The sequence below is a fragment of the Anomaloglossus baeobatrachus genome, chromosome 6 (assembly GCF_048569485.1).
Source record: "Anomaloglossus baeobatrachus isolate aAnoBae1 chromosome 6, aAnoBae1.hap1, whole genome shotgun sequence".
NCBI classification, from domain to species: Eukaryota; Metazoa; Chordata; class Amphibia; order Anura; family Aromobatidae; genus Anomaloglossus; species Anomaloglossus baeobatrachus.
Genome location: NC_134358.1, coordinates 43913239 through 43935537, shown reverse-complemented (window position 1 = coordinate 43935537; position 22299 = coordinate 43913239). Strand labels below are relative to the sequence as shown.

General features: G+C 50.6%; 1 protein-coding gene across 1 annotated transcript in view; it reads left to right on the top strand.

Moving 5' to 3' along the window:
* The window catches only part of FER1L6 (fer-1 like family member 6), a 242150-nt gene that overhangs the window by 125602 nt on the left and 94249 nt on the right, over nt 1–22299 (top strand). Inside the window, exons 18-19 of the mRNA XM_075352889.1 lie at nt 1378–1530; nt 8849–9032. Of these exons, the coding sequence (XP_075209004.1) occupies nt 1378–1530; nt 8849–9032 (337 nt within the window). The remainder of the gene's footprint in view (nt 1–1377; nt 1531–8848; nt 9033–22299) is intronic.

Genomic DNA, 22299 nt, shown 5'->3' with positions numbered 1-22299 from the left:
GGGAAATTTTCGCGACAAAGATGGCGGCTTCTGAAATTTTCCGGCCGGACACCTCCGGCGGTAACAAGGCGCACCTCTACCCAATGGCAGAGCGGTAAGATCCTGTTCGTGACGCCAAATGTGTCGCCCGGGGACCAGGGGGTACTCAGATCCGGGCCACGAGGTCACTTCTGTGGGTATCACGGTGGCGTGACCCGGTCTGTGATCCCAGGCTCCACAGTAAAAGGGGATTTGGTAAGGGAGATTGTGCATGACGCCACCCATGGTTGTGGTGAGGTTGTGACACCACCGCTGCTCTGGACGAGGATCCCGGGAGTGATGGTATGGAGCAGCTAGATGTTAGTTCTCCCCTCCGTGGGTAAGGGGTTGGTTGTCCCGGGGCCCGGTTAGGTAGGTGGATGGGTAGCAGGCGGGTATGGGGCCTGGTGAGGTGCAGGGTCGCAGGGGCAGCGCTGTGCCGCACGGCACGGGGTACTCACTCAGCCAGTAATCACGACACAGTCCTTGGTAAAACACTCGGCTGGATGGACGGGTGCCCACAGACGGCTGCGGTTGTTGTTTCTCCTCTGACCCAGTTTGGTGGTGTAAGTCCTTTCTTCCACCTCCGTGCACGCCCCTCCTGCGCTCCGGCTTCCAGCTGGCTCCCCGGTTCGGTACCGGTGGGCCACCGCCCAGCCCCGGCTACCTACGGTTCCACCAACTGTCTCCCCGGCTCCCTGCAGACGGCCACTACCATCTGCCTCACTCTCTGCTGCACGAGAGCCCTAGGCTCCAACCTAGGCCCCAGTCTGCGTCTGCCTCTCTGCAGACCTCCTCTCTCTTCCTCTCCTAGGACTTGACTGGGCTTGTTTCCTGCCTCAGGCCAGCTAACTCCTGGGTGGGCGTCTCCATCTCCTGACTCCGCCCACCTGGTGTGTCAGTCTGAGCTCGAGGAAAGGAATCAAGTTTCACTGGGGATGTCTGCTGTGAAACTGCTGGGGGTGGGGGTGTGTGTGTGTTGTTACCTGTGGCCCCTGGCTTGTCCAGGGCGCCACACTGCCATACCACCGTAGCCACCTAGTCACCGCACACATATTTCACCAATACATCACATCCCAGTACACTTTATATAACATAACAGGTTTGCAGGTCTGGGGTGGGCAGAGCCCTACACCCCCTTACAGGTTGATAGATGTTGTCTGGCCACCACTAGTCACCAGAGCTTCTGTCTGCAGACAATCATTTCCATCAGATTGCCGAAAGAGGATAGATTTTACTCTTCTAAAAGTGAGTTGGGATGAAATAGAGGAGAGGGGGATAGAAGAACGCTGTGATAAGGTGGAAAGCTCTGACGGATGTGACCTTCTGGAGGTTGACAGCTATGTACCTGTTTTGCAGCCACAACACACGGTTCCTGATGTATTTGTATGGCTCCTCAGTAACAATAAGCGTGTGGCATATGCCCGCATCCCAGCCCGAGACGTTCTCTACTCTCCGGTGCCTGAAGAGAAAGGTCACCATTGTGGGAAGATTAAAACGCTCTTCTTCAAAGTAAGTAGCTCCCATCTGTAGATCATGGCCTCTCGGAAAGTAAAATTAAAGATCTGACCTTTCCAGTAAGTTTCTCTCATTATTAATTGTGACACTGATTTATCTTCACAATGTGGATTATAACAATGCAGGATAATTGTGTGGACGCTACAAAGCCGTAATAATAGAGCGTCCTTCTAAATGTAATGGAGAATAACACACAAGGACAGAGCTTAGGGTTACTCGTATCCACACTGTGATGTATGGTTCTGCCGTACTTAGCTTAAACAGATACTTTAATGTTCCTATATAAACCCCATCTATATCTATCTACAGTTGAAACCAGAAGTTTCCATCCACTATCTATAAAGACACATCTGCAGGTTTATCCCTCCATTCTCTATAAAGACACATCTGCAGGTTTTTCCCTCCGCTCTCTGTACAGACACATCTGCAGGTTTTTCCCTCCGTTCTCTATAAAGACACATCTGCAGGTTTTTCCCTCCGCTCTCTATAAAGACACATCTGCAGGATTTTCCCTCCGCTCTCTATAAAGACACATCTGCAGGTTTTTCCCTCCGCTCTCTATAAAGACACATCTGCAGGTTTTTCCCTCCGCTCTCTATACAGACACATCTGCAGGTTTTTCCCTCCGTTCTCTATAAAGACACATCTGCAGGTTTTTCCCTCCGCTCTTTATAAAGACACATCTGCAGGTTTTTCCCTCCGCTCTCTGTACAGACACATCTGCAGGTTTTTCCCTCCGTTCTCTATAAAGACACATCTGCAGGTTTTTCCCTTCACTCTCTATAAAGACACATCTGCAGGCTTTTCTCTCCGCTCTCTATAAAGACACATCTGCAGGTTTTTCCCTCTGCTCTCTATAAAGACACATCTACAGGTTTTTCCCTCCGTTCTCTATAAAGACACATCTGCAGGTTTTTCCCTCCGCTCTCTATAAAGACACATCTGCAGGATTTTCCCTCCGCTCTCTATAAAGACACATCTGCAGGTTTTTCCCTCCGCTCTCTATAAAGACACATCTGCAGGTTTTTCCCTCCGCTCTCTATACAGACAGATCTGCAGGCTTTTCTCTCCGCTCTCTATAAAGACACATCTACAGGTTTTTCCCTTCGCGCTCTATAAAGACACATCTGCAGGCTTTTCCCTCCGCTCTCTGTACAAACACATCTGCAGGTTTTTCCCTCCGTTCTCTATAAAGACACATCTACAGGTTTTTCCCTTCGCGCTCTATAAAGACACATCTGCAGGCTTTTCCCTCCGCTCTCTATAAAGACACATCTGCAGGTTTTTCCCTCCGTTCTCTATAAAGACACATCTGCAGGTTTTTCTCACTATCTGATATGAAATCAGAATAAACCTTTCCCGTTTTAGGTCAATTAGGAACCAAAATTATTTCTATTTGCCAAATGCCAGAATAATGAGAGAGAGAATGATTTAAGACATTTTTGTTACTTTCTGCAAAGTCAAAAGTTTCCCTACATTTCATTATTATTTGGTGCCATTGCCCTTACACTGTATGTCTTGGGGGAAACATTTTGGATCTCACAAGCTTCTCACAATAGTTGGAAGGAATTTGGACCCATTCCTCCCGACAGAACTGGTGTAACTGAGCCATGTTTGTAGGTCGCCGCTCGCACCGGCCTTTTCAGTTTTTCCATACATTTTCAATAGGATTGAAGTCAGGGTTTTGTGATGGCCACTCCAAAATATTAATTGTGTTGCCACTTTGTAGCCAGTTTTGCAGTATGCTTCGGATCATTGTACATTTGGAATAACCCTTTCCACCCAAGCTTTAAGTTCCTGCCTAATGTCTTCAGACGTTGCTTCAGTATTGTCACATAATCTTTTTTGCTCATGATACCATCTATTTTGTGAAATGCACCAGCCCCTCCTGCAGCAAAACAACCCCACAACATGATGCTGCCGCAGTGTGTTTCAGGTGTGCATTAAAATACATCAACAGGTGTGTCTCTAATTAACTCAGATGTTGCCAATAAACCTATCAGAAGCCTCCAAATTCATGACATCATCATATGGGCTGTATCATCATCTATATATATAATTGCCTTATTCTGTCTGTCTGTCTGTCATGCTCCAAAATTGTGTCACCGTGACATGTCCTTACGGTGACACAAAGCTGATTGGCCGCTGGGCTCGCCATGGCCCCGCCCCCCCACACGGATTGGCCTCTCGCCCCGGCTCTCTGCAGGCCCCGCCCCCTCACGCAATGCACGCTCGCTCTGGCCCAACTGACACGGAGCTCCGATTCCCAGGTGAGTACACACACACATCAGATCACACTCACTCTCACACTCACTCTCACACACACCTCACACATCACAACATGCTGGGATATCGCTTGCTTCTACACCGGCTCCGTCAGGATCCCGGCAGCGCCAGACATAACCTTGCGATGCTGGGATCTTGACGGAGGCCGTGAAAGCTGGTAACCATTATACACATCGGGTAACTAAGGTCCCTTAGTTACCCGATGTGTATCATAGTTACCAGTGTACACCGGCTCACACTCACTCTCACACACACCTCACACACACATCACATCGCATCCACACATCAAGGTCCTGCAGCTGCGGAAAATACACACACATAACAGCACACACACACACACACATACACACACACACAAATCAGATCACACTCACACACACCTCACACATCACATCGCATCCACATACTCACAGCATCCTGGGATATCGCTTGCTTCTTGGCGGCGATATTGTGCTGTTGTGATCTTCCAGGACCTGCCGGGGGATCACATGGCCAGAAGCATGTGATATCCCCGGATGTTGTGAGTATCAGCGCGTATGTGCAATATCGTCAGTGTGTGTGTCTTTGTGTGTGAGTGTATACGATCGGGTGTGTGTGAGTGTATGCGATCGGGTGTGTGTGAGTGGATGCGATCGGGTGTGTGTGAGTGGATGCGATCGGGTGTGTGTGAGTGGATGCGATCGGGTGTGTGTGAGTGGATGCGATCGGGTGTGTGAGTGTCGGCAGAGGAGCACGGCGTGCTGGAGGAGGCTGGGAGCAGAGAGGCTGATCATGGGGATGGCTGGGAGGAGAGAGGCTGATGCTGGGGGAGGCTGGGAGGGGGAGGGGGAGGCTGGGACGAGGGAGGCTGATGCTGGTGGAGGCTGATGCTTGGGGAGGCTGATGCTGGGGGAGGCTGGAAGGAGAGAGGCTAATGCTGGTGGAGGCTGATGCTTGGGGAGGCTGATGCTGGGGGAGACTGGGAGGGGAAGGCTGATGCTGAGGGAGGCTGGGAGGAAGGAGGCTGGGAGGAGAGAGGCTGATCCTGGGGAAGGCTGGGAACGGGAGGCTGATGCTGAGGGAGGCTGGAAGGAGAGAGGCTGATGCTGGGGGAGGCTGGAAGGAGAGAGGCTGATGCTGGTGGAGGCTGATGCTTGGGGAGGCTGATGCTGGGGGAGACTGGGAGCGGAAGGCTGATGCTGAGGGAGGCTGGGAGGATGAGGCTGGGAAGAAGGAGGCTGGAAGGAGAGAGGCTAATGCTGGTGGAGGCTGATGCTTGGGGAGGCTGATGCTGGGGGAGACTGGGAGGGGAAGGCTGATGCTGAGGGAGGCTGGGAGGAAGGAGGCTGGGAGGAGAGAGGCTGATCCTGGGGAAGGCTGGGAACGGGAGGCTGATGCTGAGGGAGGCTGGAAGGAGAGAGGCTGATGTTGGGGGAGGCTGGAAGGAGAGAGGCTGATGCTGGTGGAGGCTGATGCTTGGGGAGGCTGATGCTGGGGGAGACTGGGAGCGGAAGGCTGATGCTGAGGGAGGCTGGGAGGATGAGGCTGGGAAGAAGGAGGCTGGGAGGAGAGAGGCTGATCCTGAGGAAGGCTGGGAAGAGGAGGCTGATGCTGAGGGAGGCTGGAAGGAGAGAGGCTGATGCTGGGAGAGGCTGGAAGGAGAGAGGCTGAGGCTGGGAGGAGAGAGGCTGATGCTGGGGAAGGCTGATGCTGAGGGAGGCTGGGAGGGGAAAGCTGATGCTGGGGAAGGCTGGGAGGATGGAGGCTGGGAGGAGAGACGCTGATCCTGGGGAAGGCTGGGAGAGGGAGGCTGATGCTGGAGGAGGCTAGAAGGAGAGAGGCTGATGCTGGCGGAGGCTGATGCTGGGGGAGGCTGGAAGGAGAGAGGCTGATGCTGGTGGAGGCTGATGCTTAGGGAGGCTGGGAGAGGGAAGCTGATGCTGAGGGAGGCTGGGAGGAGGGAGGCTGGGAGAGGTAGGCTGAGAGAAGAGAGGCTGATGCACACACACACACACACACACACACGCGCGCGCGCGCACTGCACAACACACCACACACACACACACACACACACACTGGGAACCACAAACAACTGCCCTACACAGACACCCACACACACAGACAACGCTGCACACACACAACACCCAACACACAAACACCGCGGCACACACAAATATACGCACATACCGCACAACACACACATTGCACAAAACATACCTCCCCCCAAAACACACCACACACACACAAACCGCGCAACACACACACAACGCTACAGACACAGCGCTCCACAAACAACGCAACACACGCAACACACATACAACACCGCTCTCACCCCCCGTCACACCCAGACAACACCCAGAACATGTACAGCGCCCTACACAAACACTTGGTAACTACACACAACAACATCTATATATATATATATATATATATATATATATATATATATATAAACAAAAATCATACATGAACTACACAATACGTAAATTCTAGAATACCCGATGCGTAGAATCGGGCCACCTTCTAGTATTGTATAAAGGCATAGTACTCGTAGGGCGGCTTTGCACGTTGCGACATTGCCCGTGCGATGTCGATGGGGTCAAATCGAAAGTGACGCACATCCGGCGTCGCAGTCGATATCGCAACGTGTAAAACCTTTTTGATACGATGAACGAGCGCAAAAGCGTCGTTATCGTATCATCGCTGCAGCCTCCGACATTTCCATAATGCCGGTACAGCGACAGGTACGATGTTGTTCCTCGCTCCAGCGGCAGCGCACATCGCTGTGTATGAAGCCGCAGGAGCGAGGAAGTTCACCTTACCTGCCGCCGGCTGCAATGAGAAGGACGGAGGTGGGTGGGATGTTTACATCCTGCTCATCTCCGCCCCTCCACTTCAATTGGCCGCCTGCCGTGTGACATCGCTGTGACGCCGCATGACCCGCCCCCTTAGGAAGGAGGCGGGTCGCTGGCCAGAGGGACGTCGCACGGCAGGTATGTGCGTGTGAAACTACCGTAGCGATAATAATCGCTACGGCAGCTTTCACTAGATATTGCACGTGCGACGGGGGCGGGGACTATCGCTGCAGCATTGGTAACACATTGTTACTGATGTCGCAGCGTGCAAAGCCCGCCTTAGTGTATGGAAACTTTTGACTTTGCAGAAAGTAATAAAAATGCCTTAAAACATTCTCTCTCTCATTATTCTGGCATTTGGCAAATATAAATAATTTTTAGTTCCTAATTGACCGAAAATGAGAACGGTTTATTCTGATTTCATGTCAGATAGTGAGAAAGACCTGCAGATATGTCTTTATAGAGAGCGGAGGGAAAAAAACGGCAGATGTTTCTTTTTGGAGAGTGGAGGGAAAAACCTGCAGATGTGTCTGTATAGAGAGCAGAGGAAAAAACTTGCAGATGTGCTTTTATAGAGAGTGAATGTAAACTGGTTTCAACTCTATCTATCTATCCATCTATCTAGCTATGTATCTATCTATCCATGTATCTATCTATCTATCTATCCATCCATTATCTATCTATCTATCCATTATCTATCTATCTATCCATTATCTATCTATCTATATATCCATTATCTATCTATCTATCTATCCATTATCTATCTATCTATCTATCTATTATCTATCTATCTATCTATCTATCTATCCATTATCTATCTATCCCTCTATCTATCCATTATCTATCTATCCATTATCTATCCATCCATCCATTATTTATCCATCTATCCATCTATCCATTATCTATCTATCTATTTATCTATCTATCCATTATCTATCTATCTATCTATCTATCCATTATCTATCTATCCCTCTATCTATCCATTATCTATCTATCCATTATCTATCCATCCATCCATTATTTATCCATCTATCCATCTATCCATTATCTATCTATCTATTTATCTATCTATCCATTATCTATCTATCCCTCTATCTATCCATTATCTATCTATCTATCTATTCCTCTATCTATCGATCCCTCTATCTATCTATCTATCTATCTACCCCTCAATCTATCTATCTATTCCTCTATCTATCTATCTATCTATCCATTATCTATCTATCTATCCATCCATCCATTATCTATCCATCTATCCATCTATCCATTATCTATCTATCTATTTATCTATCTATCCATTATCTATCTATCTATCTATCCATTATCTATCTATCCATTATCTATCTATCTATCCATTATCTATCTATCTATCCATTATCTATCTACCCCTCTATCTATCTATCTATTCCTCTATCTATCTATCTATCCCTCTATCTATCTATCCCTCTATCTATCTATCTATCCATTATCTATCTATCTATCTATCCCTCTATCTATTTATCTATCTATCTATCCATTATCTATCTATCTATCTATTCCTCTATCTATCCCTCTATCTATCTATCCCTCTATCTATCTATCCATTATCTATCTATCTATTCCTCTATCTATCTATCTATCTATCCCTCTATCTATCTATCTATCCATTATCTATCTATCTATCTATCCCTCTATCTATCTATCTATCTATCCCTCTATCTATCTATCCATTATCTATCTATCTATCTATCCCTCTATCTATCTATCTATCTATCTATCCCTCTATCTATCTATCTATCTATCCCTCTATCTATCTATCCATTATCTATCTATCTATCTATCTATCCCTCTATCTATCTATCTATCTATCCATTATCTATCTATCTATCTATCTATCTGTCTATCCATCCTTTTATCTATCTATCTATCTATCTATTCCTCTATCTATCTATCTATCTCTCTATCTATCTATCCATTATCTATCTATCTATCTATCTATCCATTATCTATCTATCTATCTATCCATTATCTATCTATCTATCTATCCATTATCTATCTATCTATCTATCCATTATCTATCTATCTATCTATCTGACTATCTATTTATCTATCACTGAGACTCTTGCAATGAGCAGAGGATCTGATAGACATTTCCATCACCGGTAATTCCTGCAATGTAATATTTCACTTTTTAATATTCCCTGTATCCACAGCTCCCGGGCAAGAGAGGTCTGGGATGGAGCGTTCAGGCTAAAGTAGACGTCTTCCTATGGCTGGGCTCCAGCAAGTACTCACAAGCCATTTTTGAAAATTTACCATCTGGGTACGAGATCGAACATCCACCGGCTTCAAGTGGACATCATGCACCGCCGGCACCTGGCAATCTGGTCTATCAGAGTAAGCGCCCCCAATGTCCTGCATTTATCAGTTATCCTGTGAGGGGAGAAGCTGCAAACAACAGATGATTGATTTTAAGATTAAACGCTGTGTTATACCCCTGTTTGGATTCAGGGCGGGGGGCGTCTTTGTTACCTATTGTTCCCTTGCAATTTTTCTTACTATATTGGTAATATTACAATAGACTGGAATACCACAGTGTATTGTATAAGCAATCAAGCAGTCACGTGTTCAAATTTCCTAAGGGGACTAGTAAAAAAACCTGTTTAAATTTTTATTTATTTTTTTATATTTTTAGAAATAATTTTAAGGGGTTTTCCTGTGAAAACAAGTTCTCACCTATCTTAACGTGATCGGGGGTTAGTGGGGGTCTGAACGCTGGGAATTTTTACCACCAATTGGGTATTTTTATGCCAATTAAAAAAAAAAGTGAAGCAGCAAAAAAAAACAAAAAACAGCTTGTCCAACACAAAACCAGCCACCATACATAACAAATCCCTCAAAAAACTATACAGAATTGTTGTTTTTAAACCCAACATAGATTTCTGGTTTATTTACTACATCATATGGTAAAACGAACTTTAGCTCTTCTCGCAGAAAACAAACTCTATAGAGATATGTCGGATTAAAATAAAAAATGTATGACTTTTGGAAAAATCGAAAGTGAAAAAATGAATACCGGCTGCTTCTCCAAGGAGTTAATGACCACCTTGTAATGCTTCTTTCCTCCTGTGTTGATGCTGCATCGGAATTAAAGAGAATATGTCAGCAGGTTTTTGCTATGTAATCTGAAGAGGTTAAACACAGATTTAAAAAATGGGCCTCTGATCAAGCTCCATGCTATTGTTTACTTGTAATGAGTGTTTTAGCACCAGGAGATTATCATTGCTGGACTACAGCCACTAATTTGACCACACCCCTTCTTGAGATAAGCAGCTCACTGTCTATAAAACTGTACATGGAAAGCCTGGTGTGGGTGGGGTCAGCTGTAGTGTGGGAAGGGTTAGCGGTGGTCTGGCCAGGGTTACCTGTAGTGTGTACTGGGCCAGCTGTCGTGTGGGTGTGGTCAGTGGTGGTGTGGGCTGGGACAGCTGTGGTGTGGGCAGGGTTAGCTGTGCTGTGAATGGGTCAGCATTGGTTTGGGCTGGGTTAGCTGGGGTGTGGTCAGGGTTAGCGGTGGTGTGGGCAGGGTTAGTTGTGGTGTGGGTGGGGTCAGCGGTGCATGGAAAGGGTTAGCTGTGATGTGGACGGGGTCAGCGTTGGTGTCGTCAGGGTTAGCTGTGATGTGGACAGGGTCAGCGGTGGTGTGGTCAGGGTTAGCTGTGGTGTGGGCTGGGTCAGCTGTAATGTGGGTGTGGTCAGCAGTGGTGTGGGCATGGTTAGCGGTGGTCTGGGCAGGGTTACCGGTGGTGTGGGCTGGGTCAGCAGTGGTGTGGGTGTGGTCAGTGGTGGTGTGGGCTGGGACAGCTGTGGTGTGGGCAGGGTTAGCTGTGCTGTGAATGGGTCAGCATTGGTTTGGGCTGGGTTAGCTGGGGTGTGGTCAGGGTTACCTGTGGTGTGGGCAAGGTTAGCGGTGGTCTGGGCAGGGTTACCTGTGGTGTGGGCTGGGTCAGCTGCGGTGTGGGTGTGGTCAGTGGTGGTGTGGGCTGGGACAGCTTTGGTGTGGGCAAGGTTAGCTGTGCTGTGCATGGGTCAGCATTGGTTTGGGCTGGGTTAGCTGAGGCGTGGGCAGGGTCAGCGGTGGTGTGGGCAGATCAGCTGCTGTGTGGGCTGAGTTAGCTGTGCTGTGCATGGGTTAGCTGTGGTGTGGGCAGGGTCAGCGGTGGTGTGGGCGGAGTTAGCTTTCTTAGCTCTGCTGCATTCCTAAATCTGAAATCTCTGATTGTTTCAGAATGGCTGCACCCAGTAAGTGATACATCATTGGATTCAGGATCTCTTTGCCTACATCAGATGAGATATTAAAAATTTGCTCACAGATTCCATTTAATAAGAACTCAATTGATGCTGAACAAACCCTGGAAGCATGAATCAGAGCCTGATCGCATGATAGTCTGCAGATCCCATTGCTGCAAAAGCTGATTGACAGGTCTCCCCCGTGTGTATGCATAGGGAGAAAACTGTGAATCATATGGAGCAATTCAGGGAAATGCCAGCAGGCGACAATACCGGAGCAGTCAGGTCTCTCTCTGTAGTCTCCGGCCTGAACTATACTTGCTATGGAACCTTGGATCATTTCAGATAAAGATATACCTGTCTAAAATTGTGCATTCGGGCTGCGACTGATTCCTGTGATTTGGGCAGCAGGAATCAGCTCATAGTTATAACCTCTCCTGTCTGAAGGAGCTCACTGACCTAACCACAGTTAACTCATTCTGTAGTCAGTAATACACAGTGCAACAAGAAGGCAAACGGTGCAAAATTTTGAATGAAACCCAATTGCAAAAATTATTTTAATCCAAAAATACACTTACATTTAATTAAATCCTTAAAAAAGTCAAAGTCATTTTTCTATGTCTGAGCAGTTTTCCCGGGAGACGACCTTTAATGGAGTTTCCGCTCTGACTTTTAATGACTCTTCTGGAATCCACAGAGCAGCAGAGAACAAGGCAAGGTTAATGTTATATAACGGTGATATTACGAGGATTCTCACACCGCACGGATCCTCTGTGCTTTATATTAAACACATCTATCAGACTCCATAATACGCATTCATTAAGCAGAGTTACGTGCCGGTCCATAAAGGTAATTACGCTCTTCCTAAACGGCGTCTTCATTACTTTATAGAACCTCATAAGGTTTTATAAAGACTTCTTCTCCGCAGCTCATTACTCTTTAGCAATATTGTGCCGGTACATCTGGTGACGGGGGAAACATGAATCAGGCAGATTAGACTTTCTGTCCCTTTGTGGTGCGCAGGATACCCAGTACACCGGGCAGAGGGTCGGATCATGTGTATCAACGATGGTGGTGGCGGTGCTCGGCGCGCACATACACTGGATAGGGCAAATAGTCTCTGGGCATGCAGGGGTTAACGCTGCTATTACTGTCCCCTCTCTGTAGTGATGTTCTGTTGCATTCCCCATGGTGTTAAGGCTGCTTTAGACGAAGCGATGTCGCTGGTGAAAGCACCCGCCAACGTCATTTGTGCGTCACGGGCAAATCACTGCCCGTGGCGCACAACTTCGCTAGGACCCGTCACACGTACTTACCTTCCCAGCGACGTCGCTCTAGCCGACGAACAACCTCCTTTCTAAGGGGGCGGTTCGTGCGGAGTCACAGCGACGTCACACGGCACCCGTCCAATAGAAGCGGAGGGGCGGAGAGCAGCCGAAAGAAAGTGACGCCCACCTCGTTGCCGGAGGACGCAGGTACGGTGTTGTTCCTCGTTACGGGGGTGTCACACATAGCGATGTGTGCTGCCTCAGGAACGACGAACAACCTGCGTCCAAAAGCAGCAATGATATTTGGGATTAGAACGACATGTCAACGATCAACGATAAGGTGAGTAATTTTGATCGTTAGCGGTCGTTCGTACGTTTAACACGCAACAACGTTGCTAACTAGGCCGGATGTGCGTCACGAATTCCGTGACCCCAACAACATCTCATTAGCGATGTTGTTGCGTGTAAAGCCCACTTTAATGTGGTGGAGAGAGCCAGGTGAGCCAGGAGACACTTTAACAGTAAACCAGATGAACTTTACTAGTATTCTGACTCACGGATGTCATGCTGTACAAAGGGGTAATAAGATGTAGTACAGCATATTCCCCACTAGGTGGCAGCAGAGTAGTACAGAAGAGACAAAGTCACACTGTAACAGGAAGGCAGCTGAAGTACAGCAGAGTAACGTCAGCAGGCAGTTAACAGGGGGCAATAGATTAGTCAAACAGTCAGGGTCTAGCCAGGAAAGTCAAGTCACTGCACGGGAAGTATCAACATCAAGTTAGAAAACAGAACAAAGTCAGAAGCCGGGAGATCAGGTATGCAGAGGGAAACACAAACAGACAGGTGCGGGAAGTCAGGGACCGGGACAGGCAGACGAACGGGGGAGGGTACAAGTCAGGACACAGTAGTAGGGAGGCAGAACAGATCGGGAACCCTCACCAGAACCAATATACAAGCTGCAAGGCAGAAATATCACTGGCACTGAACCCTAGGTAGAGAGGCAATATATGGAGTCCTGGGATCCAGAACAAGGCAAGGAGGTTAATCCCTGACATGACCAAGCCAGAGCTGGGTGTAACCACAGCAGAGAAAAGCCGGCATGGATCATGACAACGGATATGTAGAACGTGATTGGTGCCTGAACAGACTGTTTCTTCCTGGGCCCTTCATATGACCTGTACTCACATTCATATCGATTCCTCAGACAGCGTAACTCGGCCACGAGTTGCCATTGCAAGAAGACTCCAGGAAAAGATTAATGCTTTTAACTGAAATCTTGTATTGACGACAAAGCGACAGGTACAAAGAGTAAAGGCCCTGTCACACACAGAGATAAAGCTGCGACAGATCTGTGGTTGCAGTGAAATTGAGGACAATCAGTGCCAGGTTTGTGGCTGTGTACAAATGGAACAATATGTGCATGATTTCACTGCAACCACAGATCTGCCAAAGATTTATCTCTGTGTGTGACGGGGCCTTAATTCTTCTCTGGAGAGCAAACAACATGTGCATAAGATGGCTGGTAGTAAAACACTACATGGAGAAGAAGGGTGGGGAAACTGACATCACAGAGCTACAGGGAGAAAGTGAGGACAAATACAAAGAAATTCAAATGTTCAACCTAGTAACAGAAAAGACAATACAAAGTAATGCAAAACAGTGAACAATTCCCAAGTCGTGGGACATGACAGCCAGTGATGGGCTGACTCGGACTGTTAAAATCCAGATCCTCGCATTTTCAAACATACCCGAGTGCCAGGCCTGGGCCCGGAATTTTCAAGGAATTCCGATTAATGGTCCAGTTCTGGCAATTGGGTAATAAAAAAAAAATAATAAAAGAGTACAAGCGGCGCTTCATACTTACCAAGGCTCCGATGCGGCTATAATTGCTTCCGCAGCCGCTCATTTATATCCGAGGCTGCACATTAGTCTTCATGCATATGCACTGCTTTCTCCACCCACCGGCGTCTCTAATTGGTTGCAGTCAGACGCATCCCCATGCTGAGTTACACCATGTCTGGTGCTTCCAATCACGGACCGGTCTGCGAGTGTATATCGTACAGTAAAAATAAATAAATAAATTGGCCTAGAGTCCCCCCATATTATGATGCCCAGCACAGATAAAGCATATGGCTACAGGGTGCAGCTCCCAGGCGTGCGCTCATCTTGTGTCACGCTGTACAAAGGGCTGGTAAGACGTAGTACAGCATATTCCCCACTAGGTGGCAGCAGAGTAGTGAAGAAGAGTCAAAGTAACACTGTAACAGAAAGGAGGCTAAAGTACAGCAGAGTAACTTCAGCAGGGAGTTCACAGGCAAAACACCAGGGGGCAATAGAGTAGTCAAGCAGTCAGGGTCTAGCCAGGAAAGTCAAGTCACTACAAAGGGAGGATCAACATTAGGTCAGAAAACAGAACCAAAGTCGGATGCCGGGAGATCAGGTATGCAGAGGGAAACACAAAGGGCACAGGGAACAGAAAACAAGACCGGAGGGTGAGGAGACACAAACACGGGAAGGAGGATGAACCAGGATGGGTAAACAACTGACAGGAGTGGGAAGTCAGGGACTGGGACAGACAGACGAATGGGGAAGGGTACAGGTCAGGGCACGGTAATAAGGAGTCAGATCAAACAGGAAATCTCACCAGAGCCAGTCACAGGCTGCAGAGCAAAGCCATAACCAACACAGGATTGCAAGTATAACCAAAATGCAAAAGAGGTAGCCGATAAAATGTAATAAATTTTATTGAGATAAATTAAAAATATTAAAACAAGGTGAACAACAAGTGGCTGATATGAACCAGCAAAAACAGCAGGAAGGAGGGTTGACAATAAATAAGGGATGGTTGTAAATAGTATCTGTTGCCCAACTCACATGCTACCAAAGATCAAATAGAGCTATTCAATGTTAATTACAAGTGTACATCAGAAGCTCTAGTATAAAGGGAGTAGGGCATGACAATACAATGTAATCACATATTATGGGAAATAAACAACCCAAATCTATTGCTTAACTTACCCAGTGGCATCTCCTCCTGCTGGCGCTGGCGTCCGTCCCTACACGTGTTTCAGCATAAGAAGCCCCTGACGAAGGCTTCTTATGCTGAAACACGTGTAGGGACGGACGCCAGCGCCAGCAGGAGGAGATGCCACTGGGTAAGTTAAGCAATAGATTTGGGTTGTTTATTTCCCATAATATGTGATTACATTGTATTGTCATGCCCTACTCCCTTTATACTAGAGCTTCTGATGTACACTTGTAATTAACATTGAATAGCTCTATTTGATCTTTGGTAGCATGTGAGTTGGGCAACAGATACTATTTACAACCATCCCTTATTTATTGTCAACCCTCCTTCCTGCTGTTTTTGCTGGTTCATATCAGCCACTTGTTGTTCACCTTGTTTTAATATTTTTAATTTATCTCAATAAAATTTATTACATTTTATCGGCTACCTCTTTTGCATTTTGGTTATTCTAGTTTACGTTGTGTAGGTAGCCTGGGCTATCTTGCTCTTCAGTTCCTCATGTTTGGGATCAATTGAAATTTTGATATATTTTCCCTCTTTGGTTTGGCAATATTGGTCAACAGGATTGCAAGTGCAGAATAGTGTCTCCTGAAACCAGACCGAGGCTGATGGGAGTTAACCCCTGACATGACCAGGCCAGGTCTGGGAAACTCTGGAGTGGAGAATACCGATCCTGGATCATGACCTCTTGGCTGTGTATCAAAATAAGAGGAACTGGATGCGGCTTATTTTTTTTAATTATTGAAATAAATAATTTAAAAAAACAAAAAAAAAAAACAGTGTGCGCTCCCACCAATTTTGATACCCAGCCATGATAAAGCCTGACAGCTGGGGGCTGGTAATATCGGGCTGGGAAGACCCATGGTTAATTGGCCCCCCAGCCTAAAAATACCAGCCTGCAGCCACCATTAGATGTGACAATCCCAGCGCTTTACCCGCCTCTTCCCGATTGCACTATTCTGACAGGAGAGTTTATAACTCTTATCTTTTGTCTGCTGGGCTCCTATCAGCTGATTTCATAAATCAGCTGGGAGGAGCTCAGAAGAAGGGAGATAAGGGCAACTAATTGTTTATGTATTTTAACCTACTCATTGCCAGGACAGGGCGCAGATCCTCTGTGTTGTCACGGGGTGACCTGGCCCGGTTCCGTTGCCCTGAGGCGTACAGGAAGGAGGATTGGAGGGCTGTAGGGAGGATGGAGGTTAGGAAAGTCTATTAGGATCATGACGCCACCTGCAGTACGCGGCCGGGTAATAGCCGCCGCTGCTGTTGCTGTCCTCTGGGGCAGATTTCACTGCAGCTAGGATGCTTTTGCTTCCCGCACGAGAAGCTAAGCCCCAGGGATATGTTGATAGTTGAATGGAACAATATGTTGGGGGTGCAGGGCTGAGGGCGATGGCAAGCACTGGACGACACGGGTTGGAGTTTCTTTTTACCTTTACTAGTATTTGGTGTAGTCCAGGAGCTAGCGGTCCGGTCAGCCTGGAAGCAGCAGGGGAGTTTCTCTCTGCCTGGAACTTGAAAGCCTCCTTTTGGGCACAGGTGTAGGTCACTGTGGCCTGAAGTCGCACAGCGTCCCTCTTCTATGTGTATTTATGTCCTCCCCCTGACGGGTAGCATGAGCCTGTGGTGGAGCCCACTCTGCCACTTCGCCTCCGGATTTTGGGTGGGCCAAAGGAGGTGAACTCTTCTGCCCTCCAACGTTACTACTGGACCGTTAGCACCCAGTAGCCTGGGATGCCGGTGTCCTGCTCAATGCGCTCAGTCCTAGAGAGCTGGGTAGCAGCTCTCAGACAGCAACCGTTCTCTTTGCTGTGTACTACTGTTCTGAGATCTGGTTTCCTGTTACTCCCTAATCCCTCCTCCAGGTCAGTATGTCGCGGGCGGCGGGGCGCTGCGCTCACCACGCTCGGGTCCGGCGCTGCTACTGCTGCTGCTCGGTGGCTCGAGCGGTGGGCCGGATCCGGGGACTCGAGCGGCCCTCCTCGCCCGTGAGTGAAAGGGGTGGTTTGTTGGGGTTTGGGATGTCTGTGCCGCCACCCACGGTGTGTGGTGAGGTTGGGGCACCACCGCTGCTCTGTACGGGGATCCCGGGAGCGATGACAGGGAGCAGCTGAGATGTTTCTCTCCCCTCCGTGGGTAGGGGGATTTTGGTAGTCCCAGGGCCCGGGGTTAATGTCTGTTTGGTGGATTGCGGGGCCTGGCCAGGTGCAGGGTCGCGGGGCAGCGCAGTGCCAGACGGCACGGTGGTACTTACTCAGCCAGTAACGCACACGGAGTCTCTGGTAAAACAAACGGCTGGATGGACGAGTCCCACAGACGGCTGCAACGGTCACTCCCGGTAGGTTGGCGGTAACTGTCTCTCCCTGCACCGGTATTATGTTCTCGGCCCCGATGGCTTCCCACCGGTAACCCGCTCCCCAGCGGTAGGTTGGCTAAGGGAGCCCTGTTTGCCCGCAGGCTCTGGCCCTGGGAGCTCTAGCTCTGGCGGTAGCTTTCTCTCCCTCACGGTTTGGACGGTTGCCTTCAGTCGGGTCCTTACTGCTGGGAAACCCCGGAGGTACCTGTCGCTGACGGATTTGACCGGTTTAACGGCGACTCCTAGCCTGGTCGGGGTCCGTAGGCCCTGCCGGATGGTGCTGGCTTCTCTTCACTCCCCGATCCGGTACCGGCGGGCCACCGCCCGTCCCTGGTCCTTACGGTTGTGCGTCAATCGGCCTCTCCTGCGGACACGGCCAGTCAGTTCCTCCACTACCGCTTCCCTGACTCTCTCTCTCTACACTCCTCTTTTACTATCTGCCCTTCTTTTCCCACCTCCAGGACTGTGAACTCCTCGGTGGGAGAAGCCAACCGCCTGGCTCCGCCCCACCTGGTGTGGACATCAGCCCCTGGAGGGAGGCAACAAGGGTTTGTGTTTGACTTCAATGTTCCTAACCGGGGTGTGGGGTGTGTTGTTGCAGTACCTGTGACGTCCTGGCTTGTCCAGGGCGCCACATTCCCCCTTGGTTAAACGCAGGCCATCCACGGGCTACTCGTCCATCACCAGTTTTATTTTCACAACTGAAAAAGGTAGAAAAACGGTAAAACATGTAAAATCACAAACATTTTATAACGGTACGGCTTCTGCTCTCCCCCCGCCCAAACAACCTGGCCCTGATGCTGCCCCTAAGAAGTGGGCAACACCCCTTTCCCCAGTCCAGAACTAAATTGCCCGAGCGGGTACAGTCTCTTTCAGGGGACCCACGTCCATGGGGGACCCCAGACCCCCGGAGGATTGCCACCGGTTACAGTAGTGGCGGGCCTGGGCCATCCCTTTCCTCCAGGCCCATCCTCCCAAATCAGCCTCTCCGGAGGCGGTCACGGTAACAAGCCAACATTTTTATTTACACGCCACAAGTTTGTGGTTGCCCTTCGAGTTCTCGGGCTTGTGCATAAGTAGTTCCTTACACACGGTGCAGACAGTCCCAACGGTGACTAATTGCCGGCAATGGCCGGTTCAATCATGGTGCTAATCTAGTCACAGTTCGGTTGATTGCTTCTTCTTATCATTCGGTACATTCAACAACATACAAGAACATCACACAACGGTGCTTGTGGTCCCAACGGGGACAACTTGCAGCGGAGGGCCGCTGCCATCACTTTAGATCCACTCCATCTGGCGGGGGAGGGGGCTGGGTCTGTGCCGGAGGTTCCTGGCCTCCTCTCAGCCTAGCGTCCAGGGCAAACCAGCCCCTCTCCCCGCAGTGCCGGGTATAGGTTACAAGGTCACCGGGGAGCAAGTTGCGGCTTGGGTGATCCTCCGGCAGGTGGTCATTTACGTCCCTCCGGGCTATAAAAACTTCGGCCTCCAGGCCCGTTTAAAAATGAAGCCGTAGCCCCTACGGATGTCGAACCTCCCCACTTGCCCCTCGTACCTCGGGCCCCGTACCCGGAAAGTGGCCCTGCGGAGGTTCTCCTTCTCCCTTATCGTGCGGGCTACCAGCTCTGCCTTCCTCTTCTCTCTCTCCGCGATTTCTTGGCCCAACGGTGTCGGCTCCCTGTCCCAGTAAGGGGCTGTTGCGGGCCCCTGCGCACGGATCGGGCCCCGTGAGACCTCCTTTATGCTGTCCATGACTGGCGCTCGGGGAGGGAGGTCCCACGGTGTCATGGCCTGGGGCGCTGCCTTGCAGCAACGACTCGGCGCAGCCTCAGCCGAGGCGTGGGGGATGGGTGCAGGGAGCTTCTCCCGCTTGACCTCCGTCTTCTCCCGTACGGGGCAGGCTGTCGGAGTCAGCGCGGGCCTAGGCACGGTCACTGGGTGTGCCTCCGGGGCATCTCCGCTAACGGACTCGGCTTTTGGTATCTTCCAGGGGAGCAGTTCCGGGACGGTCACGGGCCTCGGCTGCAGGTCGGTCCGCCTGGGCGGATTGGCAGGGTACTGCTATCGGTTGCGGTGGTAGCGGGCCTAGTGGCGGGGCAGCAGCAGCCAACACGGGCAGCGGGGGAGGCAGCAGGGCGAGCGGTCGCAGACCGGGCTCCTCAGCCACGATGGCCGACCCTATAGGGCTACAGGGGCGTGGATCGCTTACCCGCTCGTCCAATTCTTCCTCCACCTCGCGTCTCCGTATGGCCGCCACCACGTCCACCATGTCGGCCTCCCACTCCTCCAAGAGGAGCTGCACTCGGATCTGCAGTCGGCTATGCAGCTGAGAGGTCCGGACCTCCACCCACGCCGCGGTTCCGGGCGCGGGGTCTACGGTGTTGCTCGTCGGATGGTGCATCGCTGCGGCGGCCTCCTCCAGGAACCAAAAGATGGCCGCAGGGTCCTGGCGTCCCTGCTTTTATAGCCGCGGTCTACATGCGGCCAGACGCCATCCGTGCCCCCTTGGTGTCTCTCTGGCACCTCCTCTTCAGGGGCGAAGCTTCGGCTTTCGCGCCTCCACTGCTCGGGAAGACGCTCGAGCGGGGACTTCTCGCGCCCAATATGGCGGCTCTCGAAAATTTTCAGCCGGACACCTCCGGCGGGACACAAGGCGCACTTCCACCAGGCGGTAGAACGGTAGGATCCTGTTCGTGACGCCAAGTTGTCGCAGGCGGCGGGGCACTGCGCTCACCACGCTCGGGTCCGGCGCTGCTACTGCTGCTGCTCGGTGGCTCGAGCAGTGGGCCGGATCCGGGGACTCGAGCGGCCCTCCTCGCCCGTGAGTGAAAGGGGTGGTTTGTTGGGGTTTGGGATGTCTGTGCCGCCACCCACGGTGTGTGGTGAGGTTGGGGCACCACCGCTGCTCTGTACGGGGATCCCGGGAGCGATGACAGGGAGCAGCTGAGATGTTTCTCTCCCCTCCGTGGGTAGGGGGATTTTGGTAGTCCCGGGGCCCGGGGTTATTGTCTGTTTGGTGGATTGCGGGGCCTGGCCAGGTGCAGGGTCGCGGGGCAGCGCAGTGCCAGACGGCACGGTGGTACTTACTCAGCCAGTAATGCACACGGAGTCTCTGGTAAAACAAACGGCTGGATGGACGAGTCCCACAGACGGCTGCGACGGTCACTCCCGGTAGGTTGGCGGTAACTGTCTCTCCCTGCACCGGTATTTTGTTCTCGGCCCCGATGGCTTCCCACCGGTAACCCGCTCCCCAGCGGTAGGTTGGCTAAGGGTGCCCTGTTTGCCCGCAGGCTCTGGCCCTGGGAGCTCTAGCTCTGGCGGTAGCTTTCTCTCCCTCACGGTTTGGACAGTTGCCTTCAGTCGGGTCCTTACTGCTGGGAAACCCCGGAGGTACCCGTCGCTGACGGATTTGACCGGTTTAACGGCGACTCCTAGCCTGGTCGGGGTCCGTAGGCCCTGCCGGATGGTGCTGGCTTCTCTTCACTCCCCGATCCGGTACCGGCGGGCCACCGCCCGTCCCCGGTCCTTACGGTTGTGCGTCAATCGGCCTCTCCTGCAGACTGTCACCACCGTCTGCCAACCTTGCTGTCAGGTGCCCGGGCCACGTACCCGGACACGGCCAGTCAGTTCCTCCACTACCGCTTCCCTGACTCTCTCTCTACACTCCTCTTTTACTATCTGCCCTTCTTTTCCCGCCTCCAGGACTGTGAACTCCTCGGTGGGAGAAGCCAACCGCCTGGCTCCGCCCCACCTGGTGTGGACATCAGCCTCTGGAGGGAGGCAACAAGGGTTTGTGTTTGACTTCAATGTTCCTAACCGGGGTGTGGGGTGTGTTGTTGCAGTACCTGTGACGTCCTGGCTTGTCCAGGGCGCCACATTCCCCCTTGGTTAAACGCAGGCCATCCACGGGCTACTCGTCCATCACCAGTTTTATTTTCACAACTGAAAAAGGTAGAAAAACGGTAAAACATGTAAAATCACAAACATTTTATAACGGTACGGCTTCTGCTCTCCCCCCGCCCAAACAACCTGGCCCTGATGCTGCCCCTAAGAAGTGGGCAACACCCCTTTCCCCAGTCCAGAACTAAATTGCCCGAGCGGGTACAGTCTCTTTCAGGGGACCCACGTCCATGGGGGACCCCAGACCCCCGGAGGATTGCCACCGGTTACGGTAGTGGCGGGCCTGGGCCATCCCTTTCCTCCAGGCCCATCCTCCCAAATCAGCCTCTCCGGAGGCGATCACGGTAACAAGCCAACATTTTTATTTACACGCCACAAGTTTGTGGTTGCCCTGCGAGTTCTCGGGCTTGTGCATAAGTAGTTCCTTACACACGGTGCAGACAGTCCCAACGGGGACTAATTGCCGGCAACGGCCGGTTCAATCATGGTGCTAATCTGGTCACAGTTCGGTTGATTGCTTCTTCTTATCATTTGGTACATTCAACAACATACAAGAACATCACACAACGGTGCTTGTGGTCCCAACGGGGACAACTTGCAGCGGAGGGCCGCTGCCATCACTTTAGATCCACTCCATCTGGCGGGGGAGGGGGCTGGGTCTGTGCCGGAGGTTCCTGGCCTCCTCTCAGCCTAGCGTCCAGGGCAAACCAGCCCCTCTCCCCGCAGTGCCGGGTATAGGTTACAAGGTCACCGGGGAGCAAGTTGCGGCTTGGGTGATCCTCCGGCAGGTGGTCATTTACGTCCCTCCGGGCTATA